The sequence below is a fragment of the Microtus pennsylvanicus genome, chromosome 16, assembly GCF_037038515.1.
Source record: "Microtus pennsylvanicus isolate mMicPen1 chromosome 16, mMicPen1.hap1, whole genome shotgun sequence".
Lineage (NCBI taxonomy): Eukaryota > Metazoa > Chordata > Mammalia > Rodentia > Cricetidae > Microtus > Microtus pennsylvanicus.
The window spans coordinates 27,424,331-27,451,708 of record NC_134594.1 but is presented as its reverse complement, the minus strand read 5'-3'; the positions used below and the strand labels follow the sequence as shown (position 1 = coordinate 27,451,708).

General features: G+C 45.7%; 1 protein-coding gene across 6 annotated transcripts; it reads right to left on the bottom strand.

The window, feature by feature from the left end:
* Window positions 1-1,791: 1,791 nt before the first annotated feature.
* Spart (spartin) lies at window positions 1,792-26,601 on the bottom strand. Of its 6 annotated transcripts, XM_075950406.1 has the most exons (11): window positions 26,470-26,592; window positions 26,153-26,353; window positions 23,284-23,375; window positions 21,072-21,901; window positions 17,854-18,051; window positions 15,028-15,204; window positions 13,347-13,470; window positions 8,816-9,010; window positions 8,245-8,403; window positions 8,019-8,109; window positions 1,792-3,684 (listed from the first exon to the last, which is right to left on the bottom strand). In XM_075950406.1, the coding sequence occupies exons 4-11, from the start codon at window positions 21,897-21,899 to the stop codon at window positions 3,417-3,419; spliced, it is 2,040 nt and encodes a 679-aa protein (XP_075806521.1). In that variant the 5' UTR covers window positions 21,900-21,901; window positions 23,284-23,375; window positions 26,153-26,353; window positions 26,470-26,592; the 3' UTR covers window positions 1,792-3,416. The 6 variants fall into 6 exon arrangements, with proteins under 6 accessions (XP_075806521.1, XP_075806520.1, XP_075806524.1 ...); XM_075950405.1 differs by lacking the exon at window positions 26,153-26,353 and having other exon boundaries at window positions 26,470-26,601; XM_075950409.1 differs by lacking the exons at window positions 15,028-15,204; window positions 26,153-26,353.
* Between the last annotated feature and the right edge of the window lie 777 nt (window positions 26,602-27,378).

Here is a 27,378-nt window from a genome sequence, read left to right as displayed (position 1 = left end):
TACTGTCCAGTTTCCCCACGTGTTTGCAGTCTCTGGAATTCTCTTAAGCAGACATCTAACTTGTGCTCTCTTATTCTTGCATCCTGACATCTGTAAGAAGTCACAGTCAATGTCACCTCAGCCTACCTTTTCCCACTTTTCTCAACAAATGAGAGGCTATCTCAACGTTGGTGCAGCATCCACACGTCCTTTCTCCTCTCTAATGGGGCAATCTCTTCCTGTGAAGACAGCTGAGCCTGCTCCATTGCAGGTCTTATTGTTAACACGAAAGGGCTCATGACCCACATCAGAGTCAGACCCTGTCCTGACTGTGGGGCTTCCAGGGACCTTGCCCAGTCCCTCAGTGTTCCCAGCATCATCTCTCCAGGGAGGCATGCCGTATGGAATGACGTGAGGAAGATAGATGGGCCACCCTAGGGTTCCCAAGGATCTCCACTCTCAGGTGGCTTGGCTTTGGTTGCCTGTCACCCGTTGCTGGGGACATGTAATCAGCACTAGAGTAAGGCAGCACACCATTCCACATCACATGGGAAAGGTAGCTCTAATGGGATTGCCCCTGCAGATCCTCCAGTCTCACAGGGACCAGCCTCAGCCGTGTATCCCAGCACTCACTTCAGGGGCCACACACCACCCGCTCCCCATCTTCCTTGGTTCTGCCAAGTCCCTTTGGGGGTGCCAATTGTGAGGCAGGACTTTTCTTGGGGAAAGTGCCTATTTCCCCACATAGGACACAAACACCAACACCATACTAAAGGAAGACAATTGTCCAGTGAGTCAGAGAGGTCACTAAGGTTGCTGATCAAAGTCTATGTGAGGAGTTGCTTACCAGACTACAAGAGACAGACACATAGATATCATCAAAAAGCCTAGGCTAGCGTGGGTGTGACTAATGAGCCTTGCATTCTTTGGACTCAGTGAAGGACCTGAAGGCCCCTTGGCTAATTGGAGAAGCTCCTCTTCTCAGCAACTGCACCTGCTTAGATAGCCTTGGGCAAGGACAGCCTTATTAAAATAAATATTAATAAATAGATACTCAGTCTAAGTACCTGGTTCCCGACAAAGCTCTGGAAACCCTTGGAGTCACAGAATATTGTTGTTTATTCATAATTCCCCTTTAAGCATTCCTGAGGAGTTCAATGTCGCCTAGATGACGGGGCTGGTTGTCATACCTAGGCATGTAGTGAGAAGGCTGGGACTTTTGGCCCTGTCCTTTGAGTGCTCAGCCTTACGGGGAATAAATACAATACTGGGACTGAGTTAATCTGCAATAGCCAACAATTTAATTATGCTTGCGCAACCGGCCTCCTTAAAGACCTTGAACGGTAAAGTCTGGTGAGCAGATTCACATGTCTGAGGTGTGGTTTGCTTCAACCCTGTGGAGATGAAGAGTCATCTTCAAGTATAAGTCAGGAGGTCGGCACACTGTCTGTAAAGGGGTCAGTACTTTCAGTTTGAGGCCCTATATTCTTACGACAGCTGGTGCATTGAGAAAAGCAGCCATAGCAAATGTGCAGACAAATGAGTGTAACTGCCCCAGTAAAAATTTATTTTTGGAAACAAGTGGCCAGTTGGATTTGGTCAGTGGACCACACTTGCTCGTCTCTGGTCTAAGGTGGCTTTAAACCAAGGCCCTAATACTTGCCGTTCTGTTTCTGAAACAAATGCAGAGACTGATGGGGCAGTGTTTAACAATCCATTTCAACAACCACTACAGCCTATGAGAAAAAAAAAATCCCCATCTGTTCTGAATTCCTGAAATACGAGCCCAATAAATATTCTGAGGTCCAGCCATTCAGAGATCATTTTATTCTCAAAGCACATTCATTAACCAATTAATGAAATCTAAAGGTAGTCAACTACAGGTTCAGAAATGATTATAGTAGACATAACTATATAAACCAATATCAACCTTTAAAAGTCAACAAAATAATAAAATAACCATGGGGTATTTAATTACATATTTGTAGCTTAAAGAATAACATCAAATGTCTATCCTGCCTTCCACTGAAGTGGGAACTACCCACCAACGGACTCCATATTCTTTACCTTGATAGGAATAGGTTTAAATCACTTTTAAATCACTTACTGGCTTTTAGTATTAACTCTAATGACTGAGTGAAACATATTGCTATCAGTAAGTGCAATGTTTATGTTTTACTTTCTGAAAATTTAGGAAAAATTTACAGAAGCAGATATGGAAACATGATTTCTTAAAGCCACTGACAACGACTTCAAAATTTAATAGAATATTAATCATACTTCAAAATACCACACCCCTCCCAAGGCTCGGGAACATGGGGGAAGAGGGGGTGCAAACACCATAAGAGTCAGAAGTCCAGGGAGACTGGCTGAATGACATCTGGATACGACAGGGCTCCGACACTCACCACTGGGGCTGCCTCCACAACATAAACCACCTAACACCCCAGCATGGAACGGGCAAGGTCTCACAAACCCCCAGCCCGAGCTGAGGAGCTATTGACAGTTAATGGCTTCTGGGGAGGGAGAGTCAGTTTTCTTTAGGGGTGTGGTCCCTGGGAGATGCTCTGGTGTATGGCCCCACCCCATGAGCACATGGGCAGCACAGACCAGACTACTCCGTGGGTTATTTAAAACATAAGAGAGTGAAGTTGGGAGGAGGGGTGAGGGTGGGCCTAGGAGGAGTTAGGGGAGAATATAATCAAAACAGTTTCGTCCATGTACAAAGTCCTCAAAGAATTAATACAAATCATTCTCTCAAAAAATCGCATACTCTCAATCCTAAAGACTTGAAGAATCCTTTTCTTGGGGTTAAATCAAAAGGCCATTTTGGTTCCTAGCAGAGAGGAGGTCTAGCGGATAAGAGCTAGCATTGCAGAACTGCATGGCACTTCACGGTCAGGCTCCTTCCTGTGTAAGAAAGACTTCTAAAATGTTATCTGAGAACACGCTTTAAGATCATGGTTTTATTTAGCTTTATATGCTGAAAATTCTGTTGGGTATCTCAAAGGTCCACAATTAGTGCAAAAAAGAGGCACTGACGTTAAGTCACTCATTCCCAGCATAAAGAGAATTCATGTGGCTGTGAACATCATTTGTATAGTTTCCTACGTTGTTTTCTGAAGGCAGCACATATAAAAATAGATTGACATTAGGTTTAAGTAACATATATTATAAGCTTTATTTTAACTGCAAAAATATTTGAGCCACATTTAAGGGAAATAAACTCACTGAGACTATAGACTGCATATTTCTAGGCCAGATGTAAGAATACTGATTATTTTTCTTGTGAGTGGATACATGCCCCAAGTTTCTGACAGTCATTTTGTAGGAATGAACACACAGAAAACACTGCTCCTTGTGTGGAGAATCCACGTCTGCTGTCTCCCACACTCCATCTGGTAAGGCTTTGGTGTAGGTCACTCCCAGAACTCCTGTTATTTATCCTTCTTCTTTGCTCCTTTCTCCTCTTCCTCCTCCTGCTTTTCTGTGTTTCCGCCCACATCTGCGCTTGCTCCTCCCTGGCTTTCCTTCTGAGAGCTGTTAATGATCTGGTAGTCCTCAAGGAGCCTGTGCCCCGTCTGCTTTGCGGTTCTCTTCACCATGGCTTTGATGCCGATGTTGTCGATATTGTAGGCGGTGAGGCCAACGTTGATAGCGGAGTCCACCGCGTTGTGTGTAGCTTCTCCTGCATTGTGCCCATACCTTTGGAAAAACAAAAAGGGCAAGAATGGCATAATATTTTTGAAAACATTCTCCTGAAATCAGGAGCGACTGAGTTATATGTCTTCTGTGCCATTCTTGAAAGCAAAACTGAAAACGGTTTCAATTTAGTTAATAAGTAAAGACATGGGAGAGAATAAAAACCAATTACAAAGCTGCCCTTTTAGCAAAAAAAAAAAGTGCATGTGAAGATAAAAGACTACAACAGTGATAAAAAATGGTGAAAAATCCTAAACATAAAATAAACATTGTTAATCATTTGTTTAAATCTCTACTTCACTTCTCAAAGTAACAAATGTAGATGCTCCTTAATCCAGCATCTACAGGACAACTAACCTTTGGCATCACAAATGCCCTTAAACCATGAGCATCTAAGGAACACAGAACCTCAGGCATCACAAATGCCCTTAAACCATGAGCATCTAAGGAACACAGAACCTCAGGCATCACAAATGCCCTTAAACCATGAGCATCTAAGGAACACAGAACCTCAGGCATCACAAATGCCCTTAAACCATGAGCATCTATCTACAGCACACGGAACCTCAGGCATCACAAATGCCCTTTAACTCACGAGCATCTAAGGAACACTGAACCTCAGACATCACAAATGCTCCTTAACCCACAAGCGCTTGCTTTGCCTTTAAGCAGAGATGCTGTGACATTCTCCTGGCACACCACTCCACTGCCAACTCACTGGACATCTGTTGTCTTTAGAACCTGCAAAATACACAGAAGCCCTGGACCTCTGCTGTTCTGTCTGTCCGTCCAGACATGTCATGACTTGATGCCTCACGTGCCTTGAGCAGTCCCTGCTACTTCCTTAGTTCTAACCTGCTTAGATGGCCCATGCACCCTGCCTCACTGACAACCAATTCTATTTGACTGCCCTTTCTTCCTCCATAGCTCACCGTTGTCTATACAGGATGTATTAATGGCAACTGTTAACATCTTTGTTTATCTCACTAAATATAAACGCCACTGCAGAGGGAAATCTTTGCTTTGTTCATAAATGTACCCTATGCTTCTGAGTGTCTGGCATCCAGTAAGTGTTTCATGAATGAATGATATGATCATTTATGGTGTTATCTCCCCCAACTCCTCCTCCCCAGCCCTCCTTCCTGCATGGACCAAGCTTACTGCAAGCTCAACCCTCTTGCCTCTGCCTTCCATTGTTGGCATTACAGGCAGGTACCATTATGCCTGACTTGTCTCAGATTCTTCACCCAGCATGCAACAGGTTACCGTACAGTCAACTGCACACCCATGTTGATCACTGCTTTTTGCAGTAATCAAGTGACAGAATCACCTAGGTGAGCATCACTGGCTGAATGGATAAAAGAAAACCAGTGAGCTATGCACACAATCCAGCTAACTCAGCAACAAGGAGGTGAAACGTTGTCATTAGAAGGGAAGTGAGCAGAACCATGTTCAGTGAGAGAAGCCGCTGTCACACAGACCACTGCCGGATTGTTTCTCTTACACACGAAATCTGAGGTGGGTGGAAAATTCGAGAGTAAAAAGTAGAGTCTATTCGGGATATGAGAGAAGAAAAGGGGGACAGAAAGGGCAATATAGGTGTGCATCATTTACATACACGGATATGTAATAATGAAATTTACTATTGTGCACAATTAATATAGAGCAATGAAAAATGCATAGTAAAATACATAAAAAGTTATAAAAGTATACACAAGTACTTAATATGGACGGTGCTAGTAAGTCTTTAACACTGCAGCTCTGAGGAACTAATCTGAACACTACAAGGACGCCACAATACTCCTCCCCTCTGCAATTTTACCCTTACCCTGGTGACAGACTTTTAAAGCTTTGCTGATCCACAAAGCCCTGCCTATACAACAACCAAAGCCAAGGTTCAAATCCCCTACACAGGAAATCTCATGGAGAGAGCTGTCACCTCTGGACTTAATACATTTATTCATTTATTTGTGTGTGTGTGTGTGTGTGCCAGTGTGAGGAGGTCAGGAGTCAGTTATCTTCTGTTGTGCAGCACCGAGCGCAGGTGGCCGCTTGGCACCGAGGGCCAGCCCTTGACATTTTATACAAACACTGATCTGCTTTTTGCTTTAAGGAATCTACTGCCAGCCCGCCTGACCAGAACAGACTTGCAACACCCTGGCTTCTCCAACCCAGTGCTGTCAGTCCAAATAGCTTACTGTGGCTTAGGTGGCTCCCCAAACCTTTCCTCAGCAGGGAATTAGTAATTACAAACAATAGAACCCACAGTCAGTCAAATCTTATCTTAGAATCACCCTGGAATGTGGACTTCCTTATTAGGCATAAGCAGAAAAGCTTCCTGTAACTGCTTTCTGCGACCCTCAGCATCCCGAAGGGTTGGCTGCCTTGTAGAAGAGACACCACAGCCGAGGGAGTTCTCAGCGGACCCACCAGCTATGACTCAATAAAAGAATGAAGGGCTTCAGCATGGAAAAGTGACCATAACTCTCTGGCAATGATAAGCAGGAAGTCTTTAAAGCCAAGTCTGAGAAGATGAAAGGACAGTAGAACATTTCCTGGAGGACACTTTCCATCACCGTGGGGGCCACCCAGAAATGGTGCTGTCTTCAAGAGCAGGAAATCATCAGAAGCATAAATGCCCATCTCTGAATAGCTGGAACGCTCCTGCTCAGCAGTCAGATACCTCACGGAACAGGATATTTCTGTGTGCAATGCACTTCTAATGCTACATCGTCCTTGATGTGTTAAATGAGTGTCTCGGTCTCTTGACTTGTTCTTCAGACTGAGAGAACTGCTACACTGTGGGAAACTCACCCACCTGGGAGTCAGGAAATGACATCAGATACTATGATCATAAGACCTTGGCCAACTCTCCCTGCCTCTGCACTTCAAGCTCATAAAAATATATATTTGAAATCACTTAGAAAATTCCTAAGTAAGGAATTATGGGGCTTTCACTTGCTGTGTTTAATTTTTAATATGTCTTCATTTATTGGCTCTAATAGCCCTTACCCACAATTCTCCTAATAGACGCCTATTCCTCTCTTCCTAGGTAATTAACCACTCAGCCCTTTATTGCACTTCAACTCCAAATGTATTGCTCAGAACTCTTCAAATGCATGGATCTGGATAAGATACAATCTAATTTCTATTTATTTATTTATTTTTACTTTTTAGTAAAGGAGCATTTCAGTTACACTTCATGGGCAAACACCACAACTGAAGGACAATAAAGTGACTCTAAAGATGTCCTAAGTCAGAGGGTCTAATGTAAACAAAGAAGACACCCAAAAGCCAGCAACTTAAATTTATTCTTTAATAACACTGCTAAAAAGTATTTGTTTCTCAAGTGTTTGGAACCAGGTATATCCCGCCACCTTTGGCCTAGTTTAAACTAGTAGCCCTTACGTAGCTTGTTGGGGACACAGTTGACTCATTCCTCTCACTGGCTCGACTGCTTTCCCTCGACTACACAAGTGCTGACCACTACAAAACCCAATGCTGACACCACAGTCCTGTGGGTGACTTCCCCTTTCAAGATTTCTCTAAAGCAGCCAGCCTATCCCACCTCCGCCCCAAAGGCCCATGGACCTCAAAAAGGCCACAGGCCCTCTTTCTTCTGCTCTTTGGCATGCCGCCCCCTGGCTGAATGGGGTTCTAGAGTAAAGAGCTCTGCCTTCCTGTGCTTCCATGTGCTGTTCCCACTGTGTCTCACCAGTCAATAACTGGACACAGATCCGAGGGGCCTCCTGTGATAAAGACACTGGCTATGAGTTGGACACAAGCTTTAGTCACCTGCTAAGGTGAAGGGGTCGGAGAGTCTAACAGCAGCTAAGCAGGGCACACTGAAGTCAACTCTCTCCAGGGATCTCAAAGCCAAAGGAGGAGATCATGCCACCAACTATCAGATAAGCTGTGCAAACCCATTTTTGTCCTGACTACTGACCGTGTGAAACAGACGGCGTCTCTAGTTCAATATAAATGTGCAGCAGGAACCATGACTGGGTAGTCACGGCGCTCTGATGAGCCAATGCTAATGCGGGGCCTCCAATCCAATCAAGTCTTTATCTTTTCTTTCAAGCAAACACTTCCGTCAAAATTATGTAGTTAAAAATTAAACATATTCGTTGCATTAATGAACATTTATAACAATTAGCAGCATAAATCAAAGCCACAGGAGTTCAATCAGCAGCAGACTAACATTCTTCCCTATTTAGGAAACAGTGAGTAAAAAGTACACTCATCAGAAATTTAAGTAAGGACATAAATCTTAAGCGTCATGGATTGAGCTGATGATACAGGAGACTTATTTATCTCTAAAATGAAGCCGCACTTACTTGTATCTGACGGTTTGTACGGTTTCTGCAGACACATTGCTGACGATGCATTTAGCCGCACACTCCAAGCCCTGCCAGACAGTTGAAAATCCTGTAAAGGTATTTAAAAGTCAGTCTCACCTAAGGCACACAGCCTGCCTGAGTGTCTCAGGTAGCTCAGTGCCCTTCCAGGAACACAACAAAAATAAAAACAAAATAACAAAATAAACCCAGGGCTGTTTGTTACCTTGAACACTACTCGCGGCCACAACCATGGCACCATCCAGAGTGGACTTCCCATCTTTGTCTCTCTTAAGAGATTCTGGAACGAGTTTGCTTCCATGCTTCTTGACATGCGGAGCGAGCTCTTTGCCAACGCAATTTGCTACTGTGCAGACGCCATCAACTAACCCAACCACAGACAAAAGGCTCAGAGAAACTGCTCTCTTGATGTTACCACCTGCCTCAAGCAAAGTTCTCAAACAACCATCCCCGACTCCATTTCTGCGTGACTGCCACCGTCTCTGTTAGCTGTTGCTATATCTCTGGAAACCCTGCCTCTCGGACAGACTTCTGTTAGAAAGAAAACCACCCACTTCCATTTTTACTGAATTTAAGGGAAATCCACTGAAGACTGGTGTGACTCTATAAAAACAAAGCTTGGGGCTGTGATGCTAAAGTGTCACCTGGGGAGACAGACGGATGCACTGCTGGGCTGCAGGTGTAACTGTGGGGGAGGGGAGCCACGTCATCCATACTCTTTCCCTGTGAAGCAATGGAGCCTCTGTGCCCAGCCCAGAGGAAGCACAGGCACTTACCCAGGAACTGGCTGACTTTCGCTGCCCCTCCAGTTGCCTGCTTCGCTATGTAGAGGCCCTTGGTGACAGCTGGGCTCACTTCCACCGGTTTTTCCTCTGGTTGGATGCGCTCTCGGAGTTTAGAAGCTCCTTTTTGGATGGCTTTGCCAGTAAATTCAGCACCTTTGACTAAACCCCAGCTCACCCAGGAAGCACCTTTTTTAAGGGAAATTTAAAATTGCAGCGATTATGGCTAGTTATATCTTTAAATCCTTTAATAACAAGAGCATAAAACAAGGTTCAGTAGTAGATCCTACACGGGCCATGGGCATGCCAACCGCATACCTACAGCTTTTCCCTGAAACAAATCTTATTTTTATTTTATGTGTTTGCCTGAAAGTATGTGCACTACATGCATGCAGTACCCAGAGAGGCCAGAAGAGGGTGGAAGACTCCGTAGAACTGAAGTTATAGGTGTTTGTGAGTCACCATGAGGATACTGGGAATGAAACCCAGGTCCTCTGCAAAGTGGCCAGTGCTTTTAACCACTGAGCCATCTGTGGTCTGACTGAAGCCCTTTTACTTAGGCCACATATCTTTCTGGACCAGAATCCTATATTACTCTGGGCTGTATAACAATATGTAGGAATCTGCTGCTAATCACACTTTTCTATGATGGAATCCTGATGTTGACTCCTGAATTGAGGTCATTAAGGCTGGAGGAATGAGGCATTCTTGCCCTTTCTACCTTACTTTAGGCAACACTGGTCCTAATGAAATCCCGAGAAAGACAATTCAAGGCAGAAACCAAAGAACCTGGTTTCTGGGGACTCTTGCCTGCTTTAGCCCCAAGCATTAACTGGGTAGGGACCGTGTTCTCTCAGTCCTATGTCCTGCTGAACCTAATGACAGGAGCATGAGCACCCAGGAAGATTCGGGAGCAGCCTGGCCTGCAGCTGTCTCTGGGGTGTGGGCCCATCCTCGGCTTTACTAATGCTTCCCACAGCCTGAACTAGAAAAGCTGTTGCCACCGAGACATCAAGAAGGCAGAGCCTTGTGTAGGGGGAGAGAGGTCTTCAGCCAGAGGACAATGTGTGTGTGTGTGTAGGTGGGGGCTAGAGAAATACAAAGAAGCAAGAGGAGCACTCTCCTCCTCTCAGAAGCTTACAGTTTACATCTCCTCTACAGCCAGCTCTAGAAAATAAGGCTCCTAAACACATTCACTCTCTCCAGATCCAGATCTGTGGCAGGAAACAGTGCGCGGACACGTGACAACCACAGCTATTTATTCAGAGTAGCAACAGCTCAGAGTAGGTTACAGTAACTAATTAGAAAGCTTTCTTTTTCTGCTCTCCCTCAAGGACCAGTTACCACCCTGGAAGAACAAAGGCCTGAGGATGGCCATCCTGAGATGGGGTGGGAACAGCCAGCCAGCAGTTAAGAGAATGCTGCTCTTCTAAAAGGCTTGAGTTTGTTCCTAGTGCCCATTCCTGGTGACTTAGGACAACTCCAACTCTAGCTTCAGACCTGTTGCCTTCTTGTGGCCTCCAGGGATACTGAGCACACACATGTGCACACACACGCGTGCACACACACACACAAAGTATGTGTCTGGAGTTCCTGACCTGAGGTTGAAAAGTGAAAAGTCTGGAAAAAATATAAAGCTGAATGTGGGAAAGTTAAAACAGACAAGAACGCCTGACAAAATCAGGAGCAGGGGGTGGGGGGAAGAGAGGGTGGAAGGGGAAGAGGAGGGGCGAGGAGAACTTGAGGGAATAGGACAGTCGAGATGGAGGAAGGACAGAGAGGAGAGCAAGGAAAGAGATATTGATTGAGGAAGTCATTATGGGGTTAGAAAGAAACCTGGCTCTAGAGAAATTCCCAGGAATCCACAAGGATGACCCAGGCTAAGACCCTAAGCAATAGAGGAGAGGGGACCTGATCTCGACTTGCCCTGTAGTCAGACTGATGAGTATCTTAAATGTCACCATAGAACCTCCATCCAGCAACTGATGGAAACAGAGGCAGAGACCCACAGAGGAGTACTGGACTGAGCTCCCAAAGTCCAGTTGAAGAGTGGGAGGAGTGAGAATATGAGCAAAGATCAAGACCATGATGGGTTCACCCACTGAGACAGTTTACCTGAGCTAATGGGAGCTCACCAACTCCAGCCGGACTGGGAAGGAATCATTATAGGACCAAACTAGTTCCTCTGAATATGGTTGACAGTTGCATGGCTGGGGTAGACTGAGGGGCCACTGGCAGTGGCACCAGGATTTATCCCTACTGCTTGTACTGGCTTTTTGGGAACCTGTTCTCTTTGGATGGATACCTTGCTCAGCTTAGACATAATAGGGAGGGCCTTGGACTTTCCCCAAAGCAATGTGCTTTTCCCTCTTTAGGAGTGGAAGGAGGTGGGGTAGGGGGTAGGTGGAGGGGATGAGAGGTGGGGAGGGAGTGGGATCTGGATTGGTATGTAAAATGAAATAAAAGATAGTTTGTTTTTTCTTTTTTTAAAAAATTTAAAAATCTGAATTTGAAGAACCAACACTGAAAAAAAAGTCACAAAATATAAACAGACCAAATGAGTCTATAATTAGGATTTTATGAAACTATAAGAAACAAAAAGGAATATTCTTTTGTGACTATGAAATATGGAAATGAGATCCATGAAAAGAGGGAAGCAAGACCTGGATACTCAAGGCCTTGTCACCAAGCGAGAACATGATACAGTCAGGGTGAACCCAGAGACAACACAGCCAGTGACAAACACGGTGCTCAATGGCACTGCCTTAGATCCTTTATGCATACGTGTGGTGATAAATATCAGTTATTTCTAGTCACGGTTGCATGGTTTGCCCGCAGTAATGCTGACAGACAGAAAAAGATGAATGCTTGTTAAGTTAACTATGACTTGTCTAGATCAAACCCAACACTAGTTTCTGGACTATTCTAGATCAATCCTAACACCACAGTTTCTGGGCTGCTCTAGATCAAACCCAACACCACAGTTTCTGGACTATTCTAGATCAATCCTAGCACCACAGTTTCTAGACTGCTCTAGATCAAACCCAACACTACAGTTTCTGGACTGCTCTAGATCAAACCCAACACCACAGTTTCTGGACTATTCTAGATCAATCCTAACACCACAGTTTCTGGACTGCTCTAGATCAAACCTAACACCACAGTTTCTGGACTGCTCTAGATCAAACCCAACACTACAGTTTCTGGACTATTCTAGATCAATCCTAACACCACAGTTTCTGGGCTGTCCTAGATCAAGCCTAACACCACAGTTTCTGGACTGTTCTAGATCAAACCTAACACTACAGTTTCTGGACTATTCTTCACTTTTACTGACTTAAGGAAATCAGCCATTTGTACTTGTACTAAAATAGAAAACACAAACCATGGCTTCTTCCCCTGGTAGAAGGGAACAGAGACCCAAGGGGAAACATATCTGACTTCCTGATACATTTTCAATTATTTTATCATAAGAAATAACTTTAGAACACTGATGTTTCTATATTTTGGCCTTGATATTCAAAATCTAGATAAAGGAGAGTAATGGCACATGAGGGGCTACTGAGTCCCCAGTTACGTGTGTTTTCTCTTCTCATATTTTATGGGGGTCCCAAGCCTGTAAGTGACCTATCTAAGCACCCCATCATCCTGAAGCCCATCAAATTATTAGTTGTGTGAATGCAGGACAGTTCTCTGTGGCCTGAAGGCTGTGTGAGGTCAGGGTGCTGGTGGGAGATACTGGGGACCTAACAGACAGGCCCTTAGGTCAAGCATTATTACCTCAAAGGGAAGTATAGGGCCCTAGACCCTGCGGCTGCTGCTCCCCATTTCTCATCTTCTCCTGTTCTGTCAGTCTTATGAGAGAGTACCCACCCAGGGACTGCTGCCTCCTGAGCCACAAGACAACCTTTTTGGCTTTACAGAGGTCTCTGGTATTTTGCCATAGCAGCAGAAAGCTAGTACAGTTTTAAAGACAAGTAAGCAATTTTTCACTCTCTTGGGAAGGAAGCATCTTAGACTTTGCTGCCGTAACAAACACTGCAAAATTGCAGTTGATAAGTAGCAGAGATTTGCTTCTTGGAAAGCCAGGACTGGGGTGCTGGCGAGGCACTCCTGATGGCAGCCTCCAGGGCCCCTTCAATGAAGAACCAATCTCGATCACAAAGGCTCCTCCCTCACAACCCAGTGGCTGTTCAAAGACCCCCACCTTCTATTTTGTGATTTTGGGGGTTGCTGCTTTTATGGGGTTAGAGGGCATGAACCCCAGAACATGACACTGGGGGAAGGGAGAAAGGATGAGAACACACGAGACAGGACATGATTTATGCTCACATCTCTTTGATAGCTGAGGGATCCCTGGAAGAACACACTCTTACACAGCAATGTGCTGCCTTCTCGGAAGCCCCGCCCTTCCACCTGTCAGTCAGTATTTCTAATCTGTTATTTAATATATAAAAATCCATAAGCAACACTTTTACTGGTTCAAGGTTTGACACCATGGGGGCTGACGAACAGCTCTGGGTACCTGACAGAATGTTGTGGGCCACTTTCTCGCTCCATTCAGGCAGTTCTTTCGACTTTTCTTCTGAACTTGGCTCACAGGGCACAATCTGACTCAAATTAACTTCTTCACTTGGAGTATCTTTAGTCTAAACAGTAAAAATGGTTCAAAATGTAAAGATTAGTGAAGTACAAAGGAAAGAAAGGGGAGCATTATATAACAGACTGTCAACAAACACTAGCTGAGGCGAGGGAAAGCATCCGCCTTGTTAATAAGAAGAGAAAACCAGAATTGCCACAAAACTGAAAAGGCTCTGGTCTTAAACAAGCTCCCACTGATGAGCTCTAGGTAGAACTCCAACTCCAACACAGCATCTACTAAATCAGAGTCAAGCTAGCCATGTCCTCCTCCCACCAGCTCGTGACCTGTGTTACACGGCCATCACCCCTCAAAGTTGCACGACTATGGTACTGTCAGAGTAAAAGACTAGATGACTCCGCCAGTAAGGAAGGATGTATCTAAGTGAACTGGCTTTGGTAGAAGAAAATGTTCAATTTGACACCTCAATATCTAGCTACACAATGACCTGCCATCCCACTTAAATGGAAACACCACTACACCAGCTTTTCACAGACAGTGTCAAAGGGTTTGGCCAACACCCAAACTCAAGGCCAAGTTCATCCATTCTAAGAACCCAGAAGCAGGGTAACCACAGACCTCAGAGTGTTATAAAATAGCTGGAAAGAACAAAGATTTTCCGTGCCCAACAGTTTACAAAGAACTTGGCTTTAAAAAAGATAAGAGGATTGTGGAATTTAAAAACACACATACACACACATACACACAGACACACATACAACCCCCCCCCAAAAAAAACAAAACAACTCTTCTTTATAGGAGAAGAACTACCTGCCAGTAAAACCCAAAGAAAATCTGTATCACTGGAGCCAATGTCTCCAACATATAAAAACTCCTGGAGACTGAGCAGAAAAAGATTAATGACCCAATAGTAAAAATAGGTGTAGAGGAATAGATAGTACAGAGTGTCTACCATCATCCAAAACAAAATGAATGTAAACTACAATATTCTGAAATATAATTTCTTGACCATCACACTGTTAAGATATAAAAAAAAAAAACCAAAATACTGGCCACCCACCCTCTCTTGCCCAGGCCGCGAGGAAAGGAATATGTAGCGCCCCTGTCTGCATGGGATCCAGTGGACGCCTGAAGTCACAAGGCAGTATTCAGTTCCGCAAATATTAGGAAATATTGGGACTAAGCTTTTCCATACATATGATATATAATCTATATGATAGAATTTAATTTGAAATTATCAACAAGAAATAATACATAGAATAATTAAGATAATGTTTTACAAGAGCAAAGCAGAATGATTTTTTTTCTTCTTCACAATTTCACAGAAAATCCATTCTCCATTTATTTATTATTTATTAGGGGAGGGAATGCAAATCCAGAGCAAGCTCTTAGCCAACAAGCAGAGGAAGCATTAAAAAAAAAAGAAGTATGTGGTCCTTAGTGTAAAAATAAAAAGCTTTTGAAATACTGAAGAGGACACAAAGTCTTAAAGCAATGTGAGCAGCAATGCTAGGTAGCCCTGTTTTGGACTGTGACAGTCTGTGACCTGCTGTTGTGGCGGATGGCCGTCAGACCGGGAGCACACTCCACTGCCTCTTTAACTTGCCTTTTTCCCACGCTTTCCTTTATGGCGTGCATCCTTGCTGCCTTGGTCTATTGAAGACTCTGAAGAACCCGACTGCCTGATATCGGTGCCAGAAGCTTCCTTCCGTGGCTCAGAGGGGTGTCTTGCTCTCCCAGGGATCTGGAATTCATCTTCTCCTTCTGCTCTATTCCAGTTTGCCTGGAGCATAAAGGACTGGGCTTAGCTCAGCTGGTGTTTGCAGGACATTCCTCTGGGTACACTACACCATGTGCTCATGACACCAGTGTCTAAGTGCACAAAGAACTACCGTTGCTGGTTTCCCTCATGTGTGCTAACCATGTGTGCAGCCATGTGTGCTCACGCCATGAAGCAATGTGACAGTCACAGGACAGTCTTGGGTGTTGGTCCTCACCTTCAAACCACCGGCCTTTTAAAGGGTCTCCTGCACGGCGTTTGGCCAGGCCCATCTTGGATTCCTGGAGATCTTCCTGCCTCTGCTTCCCTAGCTGGACAGGGCTGTGCTGGGATTACAGATGCCAGTGCACTGTGTACAGCTTTTAGCAGTTCTGGAATCCACTCTCCTGAGACTTGAGAACAGGTGCTCTGCCCTCTGAGCCACAACCTAGACCTTGCTTTCTCCTGTCTACACTGTTCTCACCTCCTTACCAAACATTAACCCTCTGGAATTTCTTGGGTTATGTAAGATGGCTGACAGGAAAGTTCAAAAGAAAAGGTATAAAAGCAACCATTAGCAGGCGTTCATGTGCGTTGTTACCTTGAAATGGATACTGCTACTTTGGGATTTAATTAATGCAATAATAAACGTGAGGATATACAGAAAGTTGAGGATGAATTCAAAGGCAAGGAATGAACAAAGCTCATGTAAAAGTGCACTGTACTGCTGGAAGGGGTCAAGTGTCTCATTGCATGCCATAGGCATTGTGCTGGCACATACTCTGCTGGCGGGCAAAAGCTGAAATGTAAAAATCAGAGCCAATACTTGCAGCTTACAGCTGACACTCTGCAACAGCACAGAAACGAAAATAAAATAGAGCCAAAGAGCAAAATAACAGAGAGCAGCGTCCTGCAACCCTGGAGTCTCCTTAGGTCCTTCCCTGAAGCCTGCCAGCGAGAGCCCACAGAGGGGAGGGCAAAGGTGTCCTTCACTAGGCCTGTGAGCACCTACACGTGACCACAGTGAGCACAATGGTTACTCTTGTCAGCCTCGTGGGATTTAAACACCATGGGAGCCAATCTCTGGGGACATCTGGGAGGCATTATTGAACCACGCTAACCGAGGCAGGAAGATCCACTCTAGGCAGCGCCATCCCTTGAGCTGGGGTCCTGACCGAATAAAAAGGGCAGAGGGGTCTGAGCACCAGCATCCATCTCCCTCTGCTTCCTGGCTCCTGCTGCCATGTACAGCCCTGTGACAGGTCATATCCTCCAAGCGTGAGCCAGAATCAACCTTCCCTTTCATGAGTCCCTCTGTCCGGTGTTTTGTTGCAGCAGCAAGTGACTAATACAGCAAGTGAGCAGTAAAGCTGGGAGTGGTCAGATCCACTCACCCACGTTCCAGTCTTCACACACGCCTTCCTGTGGACACACAGGCAGTGACGCACTACACAGAGGCTGTGTGTTATGTCACCACTGTTAAGTTACTGCGCACACGCACACACGTGGGCACACACACACATCTACACAGATGCTGTATGTTATGTCATCACTGATTAGGTTACTGCCCGCACACACACACACACACACACACACACGTGGGCACACACACACATCTACACAGATGCTGTATGTTATGTCATCACTGATTAGGTTACTGCCCACACACACACACACACACACACACACACGTGGGCACACACACACATCTACACAGATGCTGTATGTTATGTCATCACTGATTAGGTTACTGCCCACACACACACACACACACACACACACACGTGGGCACACACACACATCTACACAGATGCTGTGTGTTATGTCGTCACTGATTAGGTTACCGCCCATACACACACACACACACACAGGCACACACTCACATACACACACGTGGGCACACACTCACATCTACACAGACGCTGTGTGTTATGTCGTCACTGATTAGGTTACCACCCATACACACACACACACACACACACACACACACACACACACACACACACTACCCAGCTATATCCATAGCTTCTCTTGTCCCTGCTCATGGCACCCTGCCACTAATACAGTTTAAACAGGTTAATAAAAGAAACCAATACCTGGTGACTGAAGGAAAACAAAAGATTACACTGCCATGCTGTCAACTGAGCTTAGCTGCAAGTAACCACCAACACTCATAATTTTTAGAAAAGAAACTTTACCACTCACACTTAGCTCAACTCCTTGGGACCATGTATCATGTTTTATTTGGCCTTCATTCACCATGAGAATATTGTGTCGACCAAAATCTCTCTCAAATACCATTTATACACCTCGTATGTCCAAGTCTGCTAAAGCGGAATTATGTTCAGAGTTTTACACCGCTGTAAACAGTGGTGAGACAGGCACAATCCACGGGGCACGACCACCTGCTAGCTGTCAATGAGAGCTTTGTTTCCCACCGCTGCCCAGTGAGGTGGACATTATCACTGACCCCGTGCTACAGTGAGAAAATTACAAGCAGAGCCGCTGGTAGCAGCTAGGCTAACAGCTACCACACAGTGAATTTAACTCCAGCGCCTACAATCTGCACAACCGGCGGCAGACAACTCTCATCTCCCTGAAGCTTGTTACGGGTCTTTGGAAGTACATCTTTGGTGCTCATGCTTAAGTCAGTTTACCTAGGAATCTGGTTACCTGGAGCCGAAGGTCAGACATCTGCCTCAGCAGATCCTCAAACAGCTCTCTGTCATCTTCTGGGAGCTCAGATGACAGAACGACCCCTACGAAGCACCCTGCGGCTTGTAACATGGTATCTGGAAACATGTAGGCTCCCGCGGTGCACTTCAGAACTGGCGACCTATCAGGAACTAGAGGGTACAACCAGTCACACACCTGAAAGAGTCGGGGAGAACAGACCGTCAGTGAGGGGATCGCCATGAAGTTGCTACATTAAAAGCAAACCTATCAGGGTTTGGTGCAATTTAGCATCAAGCCTCATAAGTAAACCGTCCTCTACCTTGGTCTTCCTGCATTAAAAACCTCTGTAAACACCCTGCTAACAGTCTTCTTATGGCTGTAGGGCTCCTGAGTTTGACTGAAGATGATACTAGCTTTAGATAAAAGATGTTTAATACAAACCGGGGGCTGATTGTTCTAATTAGCTCCCTTTACAGCACGAAATGACTTTCCAGTACAGTACTGATGCTATCTATCCATTTAATCCTCACAGCATCTTATCAAACCGGCTGGTCCTTTCCTTTTCACTGTTAACCGGCAAATAAAAGGATAAAATTGTCATATTAACAGGGTAACCAGTAATGTTCTGGTTAAACATATTATATCCTCAGAAACCTATCATTTCTTTATAGTGAAGACGCAAATCTTTTCTTGAAGCATGGTATTTATGCTCCACAAGCACAACTGGTCATTCCTTACTCAGTGTCCAACGATTAACCCTCTCCTCTCACCCCATCCACACACCTTGGCTTCCAGTAACCATCGTTCCACTCTCGGCCTTTAGACCAGGTGGCTCTTGGCTCTCTGTGTTTCGCTATTCTCACTGAACAGAATGGCCTCCGGTTTGTGTGCACAGTTCCGGATCACATACATGTACCACGATTTCTTCATTCATTAATCCCCGTGAACAATTAGTCATTTCCATGGTGAAAATGGTCTGCCATAGTCGGTTTACAACAAAAGCAGAGGCACAGCCAGGGCACTTAAGTTCTCAGCACTGACGACCACAAAGTGCAGCTTGCATCTAAGCACATTCTTTATGTTAGAGACATGGTTTAGGTTTTGCTTTGCCAAGTGTCCAGGGAACCTGATGTGACAGACACAGAGCAGAACATTGTATGCCCCACTGGGGACTGAGACTAAAGCCAAAGGATACTGATACTGCGGTACCACCTGGGGACGTCAGTTTTTCTCAACACTCAGACTTAAGTTCATTCTTCTTATCCTGGCTATCCAAATCAGCATTCCTAAATGTATTTCTCTGTCATGTATTTCACTTTCTAGCAACTGAAGTATAAATGTCACAACCTTAGAACACCATCTACCATAAAGAAACCCGAGGGATCGATCGAGGGATCATTCCATTGATCAATCTACTGAAACAAAAGGATCTCGGACACATCGCCCCCTGCTGACCAGCAGAAAATAAATGCGCAAAGACTACATGCTCAGGGCTGACTCCTGGAGAGGCCTGACAAACATTTTCAAAATTTTTTAATGGATTTTCTTCTCTATCTCAGAATCCATCAATTTTGACTATAGTAAAATTCAGGTAGATTAGAACAGAGCTGACTACAGTGTTTTCTAAAGTATGGTGTGACGCCAGGGAACTCAGAAACCTAAACAACAAAAACCCAACAACTCAGTAGATACTTATCTAATGTGTATTAGAAAATCTGCTTATTGAAAATAACCCTACTCTCATGTCATAAACAGATTAACAATGATTTTTAGAGTATAGGAGATTTTACTTAATTTCTAACTGATAGCTGTGATTTTTGTTGGTTTTTTTTTAGGATAAATATATTCAGTAGACACTCATTAACTCTTCAGAACACTTCTACAAATAGCTAATATGTGAATGACAGTCAATTAGCGAAACGTGGGGTGCAATTCTACTTTTTATTTCGGACCCAAAAGCAATGTATGTAAAATGTTAAGAACCAAATTGAATCAAGTAAGAAAGACAAACTGCTGGTGGAACCGGAGCATCTTCTCAGCTGAGATCCGGCAGCCAAGGGCCGGCCATCTTTCTGATGCTCTCTTCCTGCACCTCTGGAGCCAAGGACCCAGAGAGCTCTTAGGCCCCATGACTATGCAACACTGTGGCCAGACCAGCAGAAACTCTACAGCCCCTCCGCTAACCTCAGTCTTGAGCCTGCTCTTGTTAACCCTAAGGCTTCCTCCTTAAGATAATAGTCAATGACTCTTGTTTAGTAATGAATCTTTCAACTGTGCCCCAAGAATGTTTTCCACATCTCTGATTAGCTTCCAACCATTGTTAAGCGACTTTCAGCTTGGCTTCCACAAGAGCAAGAGCAAAGCAGCACTGGGACTGCAGGCAGCCAGTGCCTAGTTCTATTATCTTATCTGGCTCTGCGCACAGGCAACCGCTTTGTTTAAACAGTGATGTCTCTTCAGCACAACCCCACTGAATGTACACCGCGTCCTGGTTTTCAAGAGCCCATCTCCCAGCACCTACACGCAACCCTTTCCCAGCAGATGGCGGCTGGACTGTACCCCAGCAGACCCCACTAAGCCCACAGCGATGCCCTGACACATATTTTGCTTCTCATCAGTCTTTACTCTGGGACCATTCTAGTCATCCTAGCTGCAGTTCAGCCCTTTAGGCCAGGGCTTCGCAGCCTCGCCTGACTGAGGTTAAGGGATGGATAATTTTCCTCCTGATGGGCTATGCTGTGTGGCCACTGAGCAGTTTCTCTGGCCACTCTATTACACCAGGTAACTACCACCCTTCATTTGTAATGCAAACACTAGCAGACACTGTCAAAAAAGATCCCTCAAAGGGTAAAACCACCCCTGGCAGAGTGGTTCTAGGCTAGTCCAGACCCCAGGTGGGTCTTGATAACGTGTGTGGATATTCAGGGGCTTATATTAGTATGATTCACATAAATTCCCTTTGAAATTCAAGTAACTGCATTTCTTCTTCAGACAAAACATAGTTTTCTTAGGTCCTAAAATCAATCAAAAATAAAACCAAAACCAGATTTTTTTAACTTTAAAGAGAGGAAATGCCAGAACACACAAACATGGATGTATTTAGAACTCTGTAGATTCCCCTCTTATTCTGGATGTGTTACAAACATCACCAAATGAAAATGAGGCACACTACCCATTTCCAGGCTTATACTCACCCATTGCTTCCAAGAGCTTACCTGGAGAAACCCAGGAGGGCGGTTCAGCACCGTATCCAGAGAATTATCCAAGAACCTCACGATGCGCAGGTACCCAGGGTATGATGGAGCACTAACCTCTCCCGCAGGGTTTACAAAAAAGATCTGCACTCCATTTGGTATCAGAATCAGCTCGTCTGCATCGAGCCCCAAGGACTCGAGAGGGGGAGGCTGGGAATGGTTCCTATAGAAGTCTTCTCCCACTGAGGAGATCTCCCCGGAGTCTGTTCCGTAGGAAACAGTGTAGTGACCCTCAGCAGCCTGGGGGGTGTAGGCTGGGGGTGCTTCAGCGGGACAGCTGGGCGAAGGTAAGAGCCCAGCAGAAGGTGCAGCACCTGGCCCGGCGCCTGTGGCGCCTGTGGCACCTGCACCAGAGACACTCCCATCTACTTCAGCAGGCTGGGGGGCTGAACTAATGGAATCTGGCTCTGGAGACTTCTTGCATGTATCTTTAGGAGGGAACTCTGGGTATAACTTGGGCACATCCTGAAGGTCGTTCCGTAGAGACGTGGCAAGGCCCTTCTCTAGGATCTCTAGCCTGGTGCGGACATTCTGAAGGGTTTCTTTCATCTTCTGCTGCATCTGTCTGGCGGACTCCCATGCAGGGCCTGAGCGCCCCGGCTCTGCTGCGGCGACACTGATACCCCTAAGCAGGTGTCCTATTCCTTGCTTGTAGTAGTTCTTTGCTTCTTCCTTCTGCCCTAGCTCATCCGTGTTTAGCCCTTTATTAACAAACAAAAAGGCCTTCTCGTAAGCTTCCTTGATGATCTTAATCTCAGCAGGTTCTCCATTCACTGGCTCTTGCTCCATCTCTGCAAGACAAGAAACATCACCTGCTATTACCCAGTTAGCTTTCTGTGCGCTTGGCCCTCTTTCCCACACGAATGGATTTCAAGGACGGGCCTGCCTATTCACAACTGCACACCCAATCCTTCAGACAAAAGATTCAGGATCAACTTTATAGTTGATAAATAAATGTGCCCGATCCTAAAATACCATAAAGAGGACTAGAGAGATGGATCAGAGTTTAAGCTCCAAGCTCCAGGGGACCTCTTCCCAACACAGGAACCCCAGGTCTGGGGAAGTGGATCCCTGGGGCTCACTGGCAGGCTAGTAGTCTACTTGGTCAGCTCCAGGAGAGTTCCAGATCCCGTCTCAATCAAAAGAAAAACAAGGTGCTGGCTCCAGAGGAAGAGTCCCGCCCACAGCTGACCTCAAAGGGGGAAAAATCTGTAAGATAAAAGATAGGCACATGCCCAAAAGGACACCCTTCCCTCCCCCAGAAATTAGCTTTTAGAGATCACACATAGCTGGAAGGTAAACTCAGTGGAGAGAGAAAATGTTTATAAAGTTCGAGAAAATGTCCAGAATGGATAGCAATGGAATAAAAGGCTGAACAGGAAATTGCAATAAAATTAGAACTTTGTCTAAAAGGCCCCGTGTGAAGGACAAAACGCTCTGAAATGCAGAATAGAGAAAATGACGGGTGGAAAGAGCGGTGGGAGTAACTCAGATAAAAGAGGAAGCAGAAATCCCAGGTTTAAACCGTGCCTTGGGGGACCTGATAGGGGTGTGAGGCAGACCTCAGGACAGTTCCTTGCACAGTACAGTTAGTGGAATCCCAGGGCTGAAGACGGAATTCCCAAGGTACTTCCCGAGTGACATAGCCAGACTGGAAGACACTTCAGAAAGCATTCAGGAAATAAGAACCCGCAATTTCTGGTGTGTTTCTAGGTTTTAAGGAAAATCTATACAACCCTGGGAGAATGCAGGATTTAATTAATAAAAATGAAAAAATCACAGAGATAAAAATCAAGACAATTAACTCCAGATAAAACATGCCAAACAAAACCCATAAAGTAATCAGGGCATATTCAGCTTCTCTTGGTGTCTAACATTGAAAATAGAGGATCTTGACGTTAGCAAAATGATGCAACAAGTACTGAGGGAACAGGAAAGCGGGTGGACGGAAAGTTTGTGTGCCAGGATGAAGGCGCTGAAACCTCTGTAGTGGGACTTTAGCTGCAATGCCCAAGGCTGAAACAAGCCGTATTGTTAGCACACTGCTGAGAGCCACGGAGACACCAAGAACTGGGTCAGGAAACCAATCCAAGCGGCCTTTCGAAGGAAGCAGAGGGGCTGGCTTACAGGATATTTAATTTTTTATGTACGTGGTGAACGGCGAGTTACTTACTTTACAGAATAGATGCAAGCCTTGCCACAGCCGCCTTGTCCGGGAGGATTACACTGCGGTCCACAAAATTAATTTTTATTTTCCAGGAACCACTAACAAAGTAAAAGGAAAGAGGTGAAATTTCAATGACAGCTTTTATTTATCTAGTACAATGAAGTATTATTCTGGCATGTATCAAAATGAGTTGTGGAGTATTTTCCTCCTTTGTGTTATGTCTTCCAAAGACAGCCTATGCTGTACTTCAAAGTCTATGTCCAATCCAACGTGCCCCACAGCAAACGCTCAATGCCCACACGTGCTGGGCACTCTGGACTCTTACAGCTTCTTGGGACAGGAAAAAAAAGTCAAGGGGCAGAAGAGTATTTCCATAGCTGTCTACACAACGAAGGGGCCAAGGACTTCAGTAGTCGGACTTCTCAGAAGTGAAAAACAGACAGGCCAATAGCTGGTCCAGTCATACAACTTCATGGTAGTAAACTGAACACACTCAGCCCCCAGTTCAGGAACTATCACATAGGAGTGGCCATATACAAACCTCTATTTGCCCTACCCTGCTGTTACTAATGAACTGAACCCAGTACTTCCCCTGGAATCCCACCCCGCTGTCTTCGAAATGCCACAGGTATCCACAGACCCCAGCCACTGTCTCCGCCCAGAAGCCTCAGGACAAACGTTCTATAGTTCATTTTTCTAGTGCACAAGGAGGCATGGACTCTGAAGCGTACAAACTTCCAGCAAACTCATCTCCCTAGTGCTGGGCCACATGTGTGGCTGGCTGTGTTGGGCTGCGTGTGGTTTCCTGGGCAGCAGGCTGGGCTCCTGTGCTTAGAATAAAACAGAGAACTAAACAGAGGAAAAGTGTCTACTGTATGTCTTGAGAAGATTGAAAAGTTGTTAAGGATTTCATATGCTTCAATTCTCAAAGTCTGGAACCAGAAAGGTCTTTGGAAGACCAATCTGAAGTAATGAAACACTCCATTAGCTTGATAATAAAAAAAAATGGTGGACTTTTAACTTTTAAACATTTATTTCTTCTTATCTGTATGTGAACAAATCCGAGTGTGAAATGTTGGCAGACACGTGCCCAGGCCCCTGGGGAGGTCAGAGGACAATGCCGGGTGTGTATCCTGGTCTTCTACCTGGTCTAAGACAGGGTGTTTTCCTTCCCCACTCCCATCCCCTGCTCCACAGACAAGGCTAGCTTCTGGAAAGTCTCTTTCTCTTCCTTCCATCTCTCAGTAGGAGGGCTGGGATTACAGGTTTTAGGGGCATCTGAACTCAGGTCCTCAGGCTTAGCTCTTTACCCACTAAGTCATCTCTTCAGCCCACTTAAACATTCTAATAAAAGATTTAAGAGTCACCTTCTTCAAATATAGCTATATGAACACTCATATGTGTGTGTATGTGGTTCATTTTGCACCAGTAGACGTAAAAATTCTGTTTCAAAATCCTCGGAAACTCGGCACCATTCCATGACAGAAAACGTAGCAAACAATGGTGCTTAAGGGAAATAGCAAAAGAAGTTCTAAGGCCAGCATGCCTGGTCTGTTACAAAAGAGGGGGAATGGGAAGGGTTTGTCATTTAAATTATATACTGATAAATTACACGTAGACATTTCTAGGGCACAAAATCATGTTATTATTTTTAATTATGCACATGTGGAGGGGGCAGGTGTGTGCACCTGAGTGTAGGTACCCAGAGGCACTGGATCCCCTGAGGCTGGAATTAGAGGCGGTTATAGCCCTGGTAACTGAACTTGGGTCCTCTGCAAGTGAAGTACCTGTTGCCTACTGAGCTCCATTGCCTGATTTTTTTAAAAAAATAAAATATGGAATGATGAAATAAAGCTAATTAACTTACTCATCACCCCAGCTATATGACATTTAAAGAAAATGAAAAGAGCTGAGACCCAGTCTCAGTGCTGTGTACAATAACTATTCCATGATCAGCTGTTGTCGGCAGATAGAACCGAGATCCCAAAACTACATTACTTACTCCTATCCCGCTAGGGAACATGGGGGACTGATACTCGGGTTGGGCGTCTAGTCGACTCCTGTACCATCCTAGCCAATACCGGCTTGCTAGGGAACTGTGTGTTTCAGAAAGCACCAGGCATGAGCAGCAAACCACAATCCACATTAGTACATAAGTTTCCTGCTTCAAACAAGTCCTTCACAGCCATCAATTAAGAAAAGACAATCAGGAAAGAGCACGAACTAAGAGTAACTCCCTCGGAGCTGGGAGCATTCTTCTACTGCCCTAATAGCTTCAGTAAACTTTAAGACAGTTGCTAACTTCTTAGATATCCGAGGGTCATTTTACCGAGACAAAATTTATCTAATAAAAATTAGAAGGCAAGATGGTTAATGTATATATAATACAACACAGCAAGCCTCAAGGATCGTCAAGAAATATCACAACCATGGGAATAACGGAGCCAGCCGTACACTAACGCAATAAATAACGCAGCGTCACAAAACCGTGCGCATTCCCAGAGAAAACTTTTTCCAGATACGAAGTTAGGCCGCAGGGGTCCTCGGAGACGCTGGATGCCAGTAACCAGTGTGTTTCAATGAGCAAACCCCCCCCACGCCGTTCATCTTCAGTGCTGTTGCTCTTAGGAGCTAGCTGCCCACCTTTGGGCAAGCTCTAGGCTCTGGGGAGCGAGAAAGAAAGTCAGTGGGGTTTGGAGAGAGAACCGTGGAGGAGGCACACTAGGGATGAGCAGGGACAGGTACGGGAGAAATCACGCCGGGAACACACAAGGATCAGGGATGGGAGGCCCCACACCATGGATGACCGGGGACTCCGAGACTGGAGAACCAGGACCGGGGGATGCGCGGGGACCAGGGATGGGAAGACCCGCACCAGGGATGCGCCGCGTCCTGGGGCGGGAGGATCTAGGACCTGAGCGCCGTTCCCGGGGCCAGCACTGTGGGAGGTGGAGGGAGGGTGAAGGCTCCTTCAGAACTAGCAGGAATACCCTCTGCAGGACTTCTGGAAACTTCTCCGGTTAGAAGGGCTTCCCTGCAAGATGCCGGCGTGGCGCGGGCCGCAGCCCCCCACAGCCTGCGGCGTAGCCCGGGTTAGTCCAGACTCACAAAGCCCCGCGTGACGCCCTCTGTGGCCGGCCCCGCCCACGCGTCACCACACCCGCGCCGAGCTGAGCTTTGGCCCACTCTGACCTTCCAGAAGGAGCACCGGACGCCAGCGGTCGGCTCCGAGCCCGAGAGCCCACTGAGAGCGCGGGCACAGGCCTGACACCCTCCGGCCCCAGCCAGGCCCAGGCCACGTCGAGCCGCGCCTGCGCACTCCCTGCCTGCCGCCCCGGGGCCGCCGAAGGGACCCGGAGAGCGACGGGCGATGACAGCCTCTGGCCGCCAGGGGGAGCCCTGGGTCGAGCACTGCGGATCTGGAGACAAACGCTGGCTGGAGCCCAGGACCCTACCTGACCTGTCTGTCACCAGAGGTCTTAAATCTGTGACACATAAAACTAGGGCTGGGTCTGGAGAGATGGATCAGAAGCGAAGATGTCATTATTTCTTATTTGAATCTATAATGCATAAAGAACACACCTCAATAACTTATAAAAGCAACAGTTAAAAGTGAATAAAGGATTTGAGTAGATATCTCCTCAGACAAGAGACACAGACCACCAGAAAGGGCATCAGAAGATGGTCAGTACCGTGAATCTTCAGGCTAGCTCACAGCAGAATGAGGCATGACTTCCGTCTCTTTAGAATGGCTGTAATTGAAACAGGCAGTAACAGGTTTGGCAAGACAGCTCTGCAGCCCTCCGGTATTACTGGTGAGATTGTTAAGTAACCAAAAACAGAACGGCCAGTAAACCCCTAGTTGGAACTGTGCAGACAAATATTCACTTATCTTGCTTCAAATAATTGAGTGATTATTATAAAACTTTTAGTCTCTTGATATCACCTGCAATCACCTGGGAAGACCCTCAGTGGGGGATGGTCTGGGTTAGGTTAGATGTGTATGTGTGGTGTGTCTTAGGGTAAGTGACCCAGCCCACTGTGGGCAGCACCATTCCCTAGGCAGAGAGTCCTGGAAGAGAGGAGAAATCGTGCTGAGCC

Excerpts from the sequence above, each read along its gene's own strand:
- Spart (XM_075950405.1), bottom strand. The coding sequence starts at position 21,899 with ATGGAGCAAGAGCCAGTGAATGGAGAACCTGCTGAGATTAAGATCATC. Across the intron at positions 13,471-15,027 it reads AAGGAAAGCGTGGGAAAAAG|ACTAAAGATACTCCAAGTGA; the intron begins GCAAGTTAAAGA and ends TTTACTGTTTAG. Across the intron at positions 9,011-13,346 it reads GGCCCACAACATTCTGTCAG|GTGCTTCCTGGGTGAGCTGG; the intron begins GTACCCAGAGCT and ends CCCTTAAAAAAG.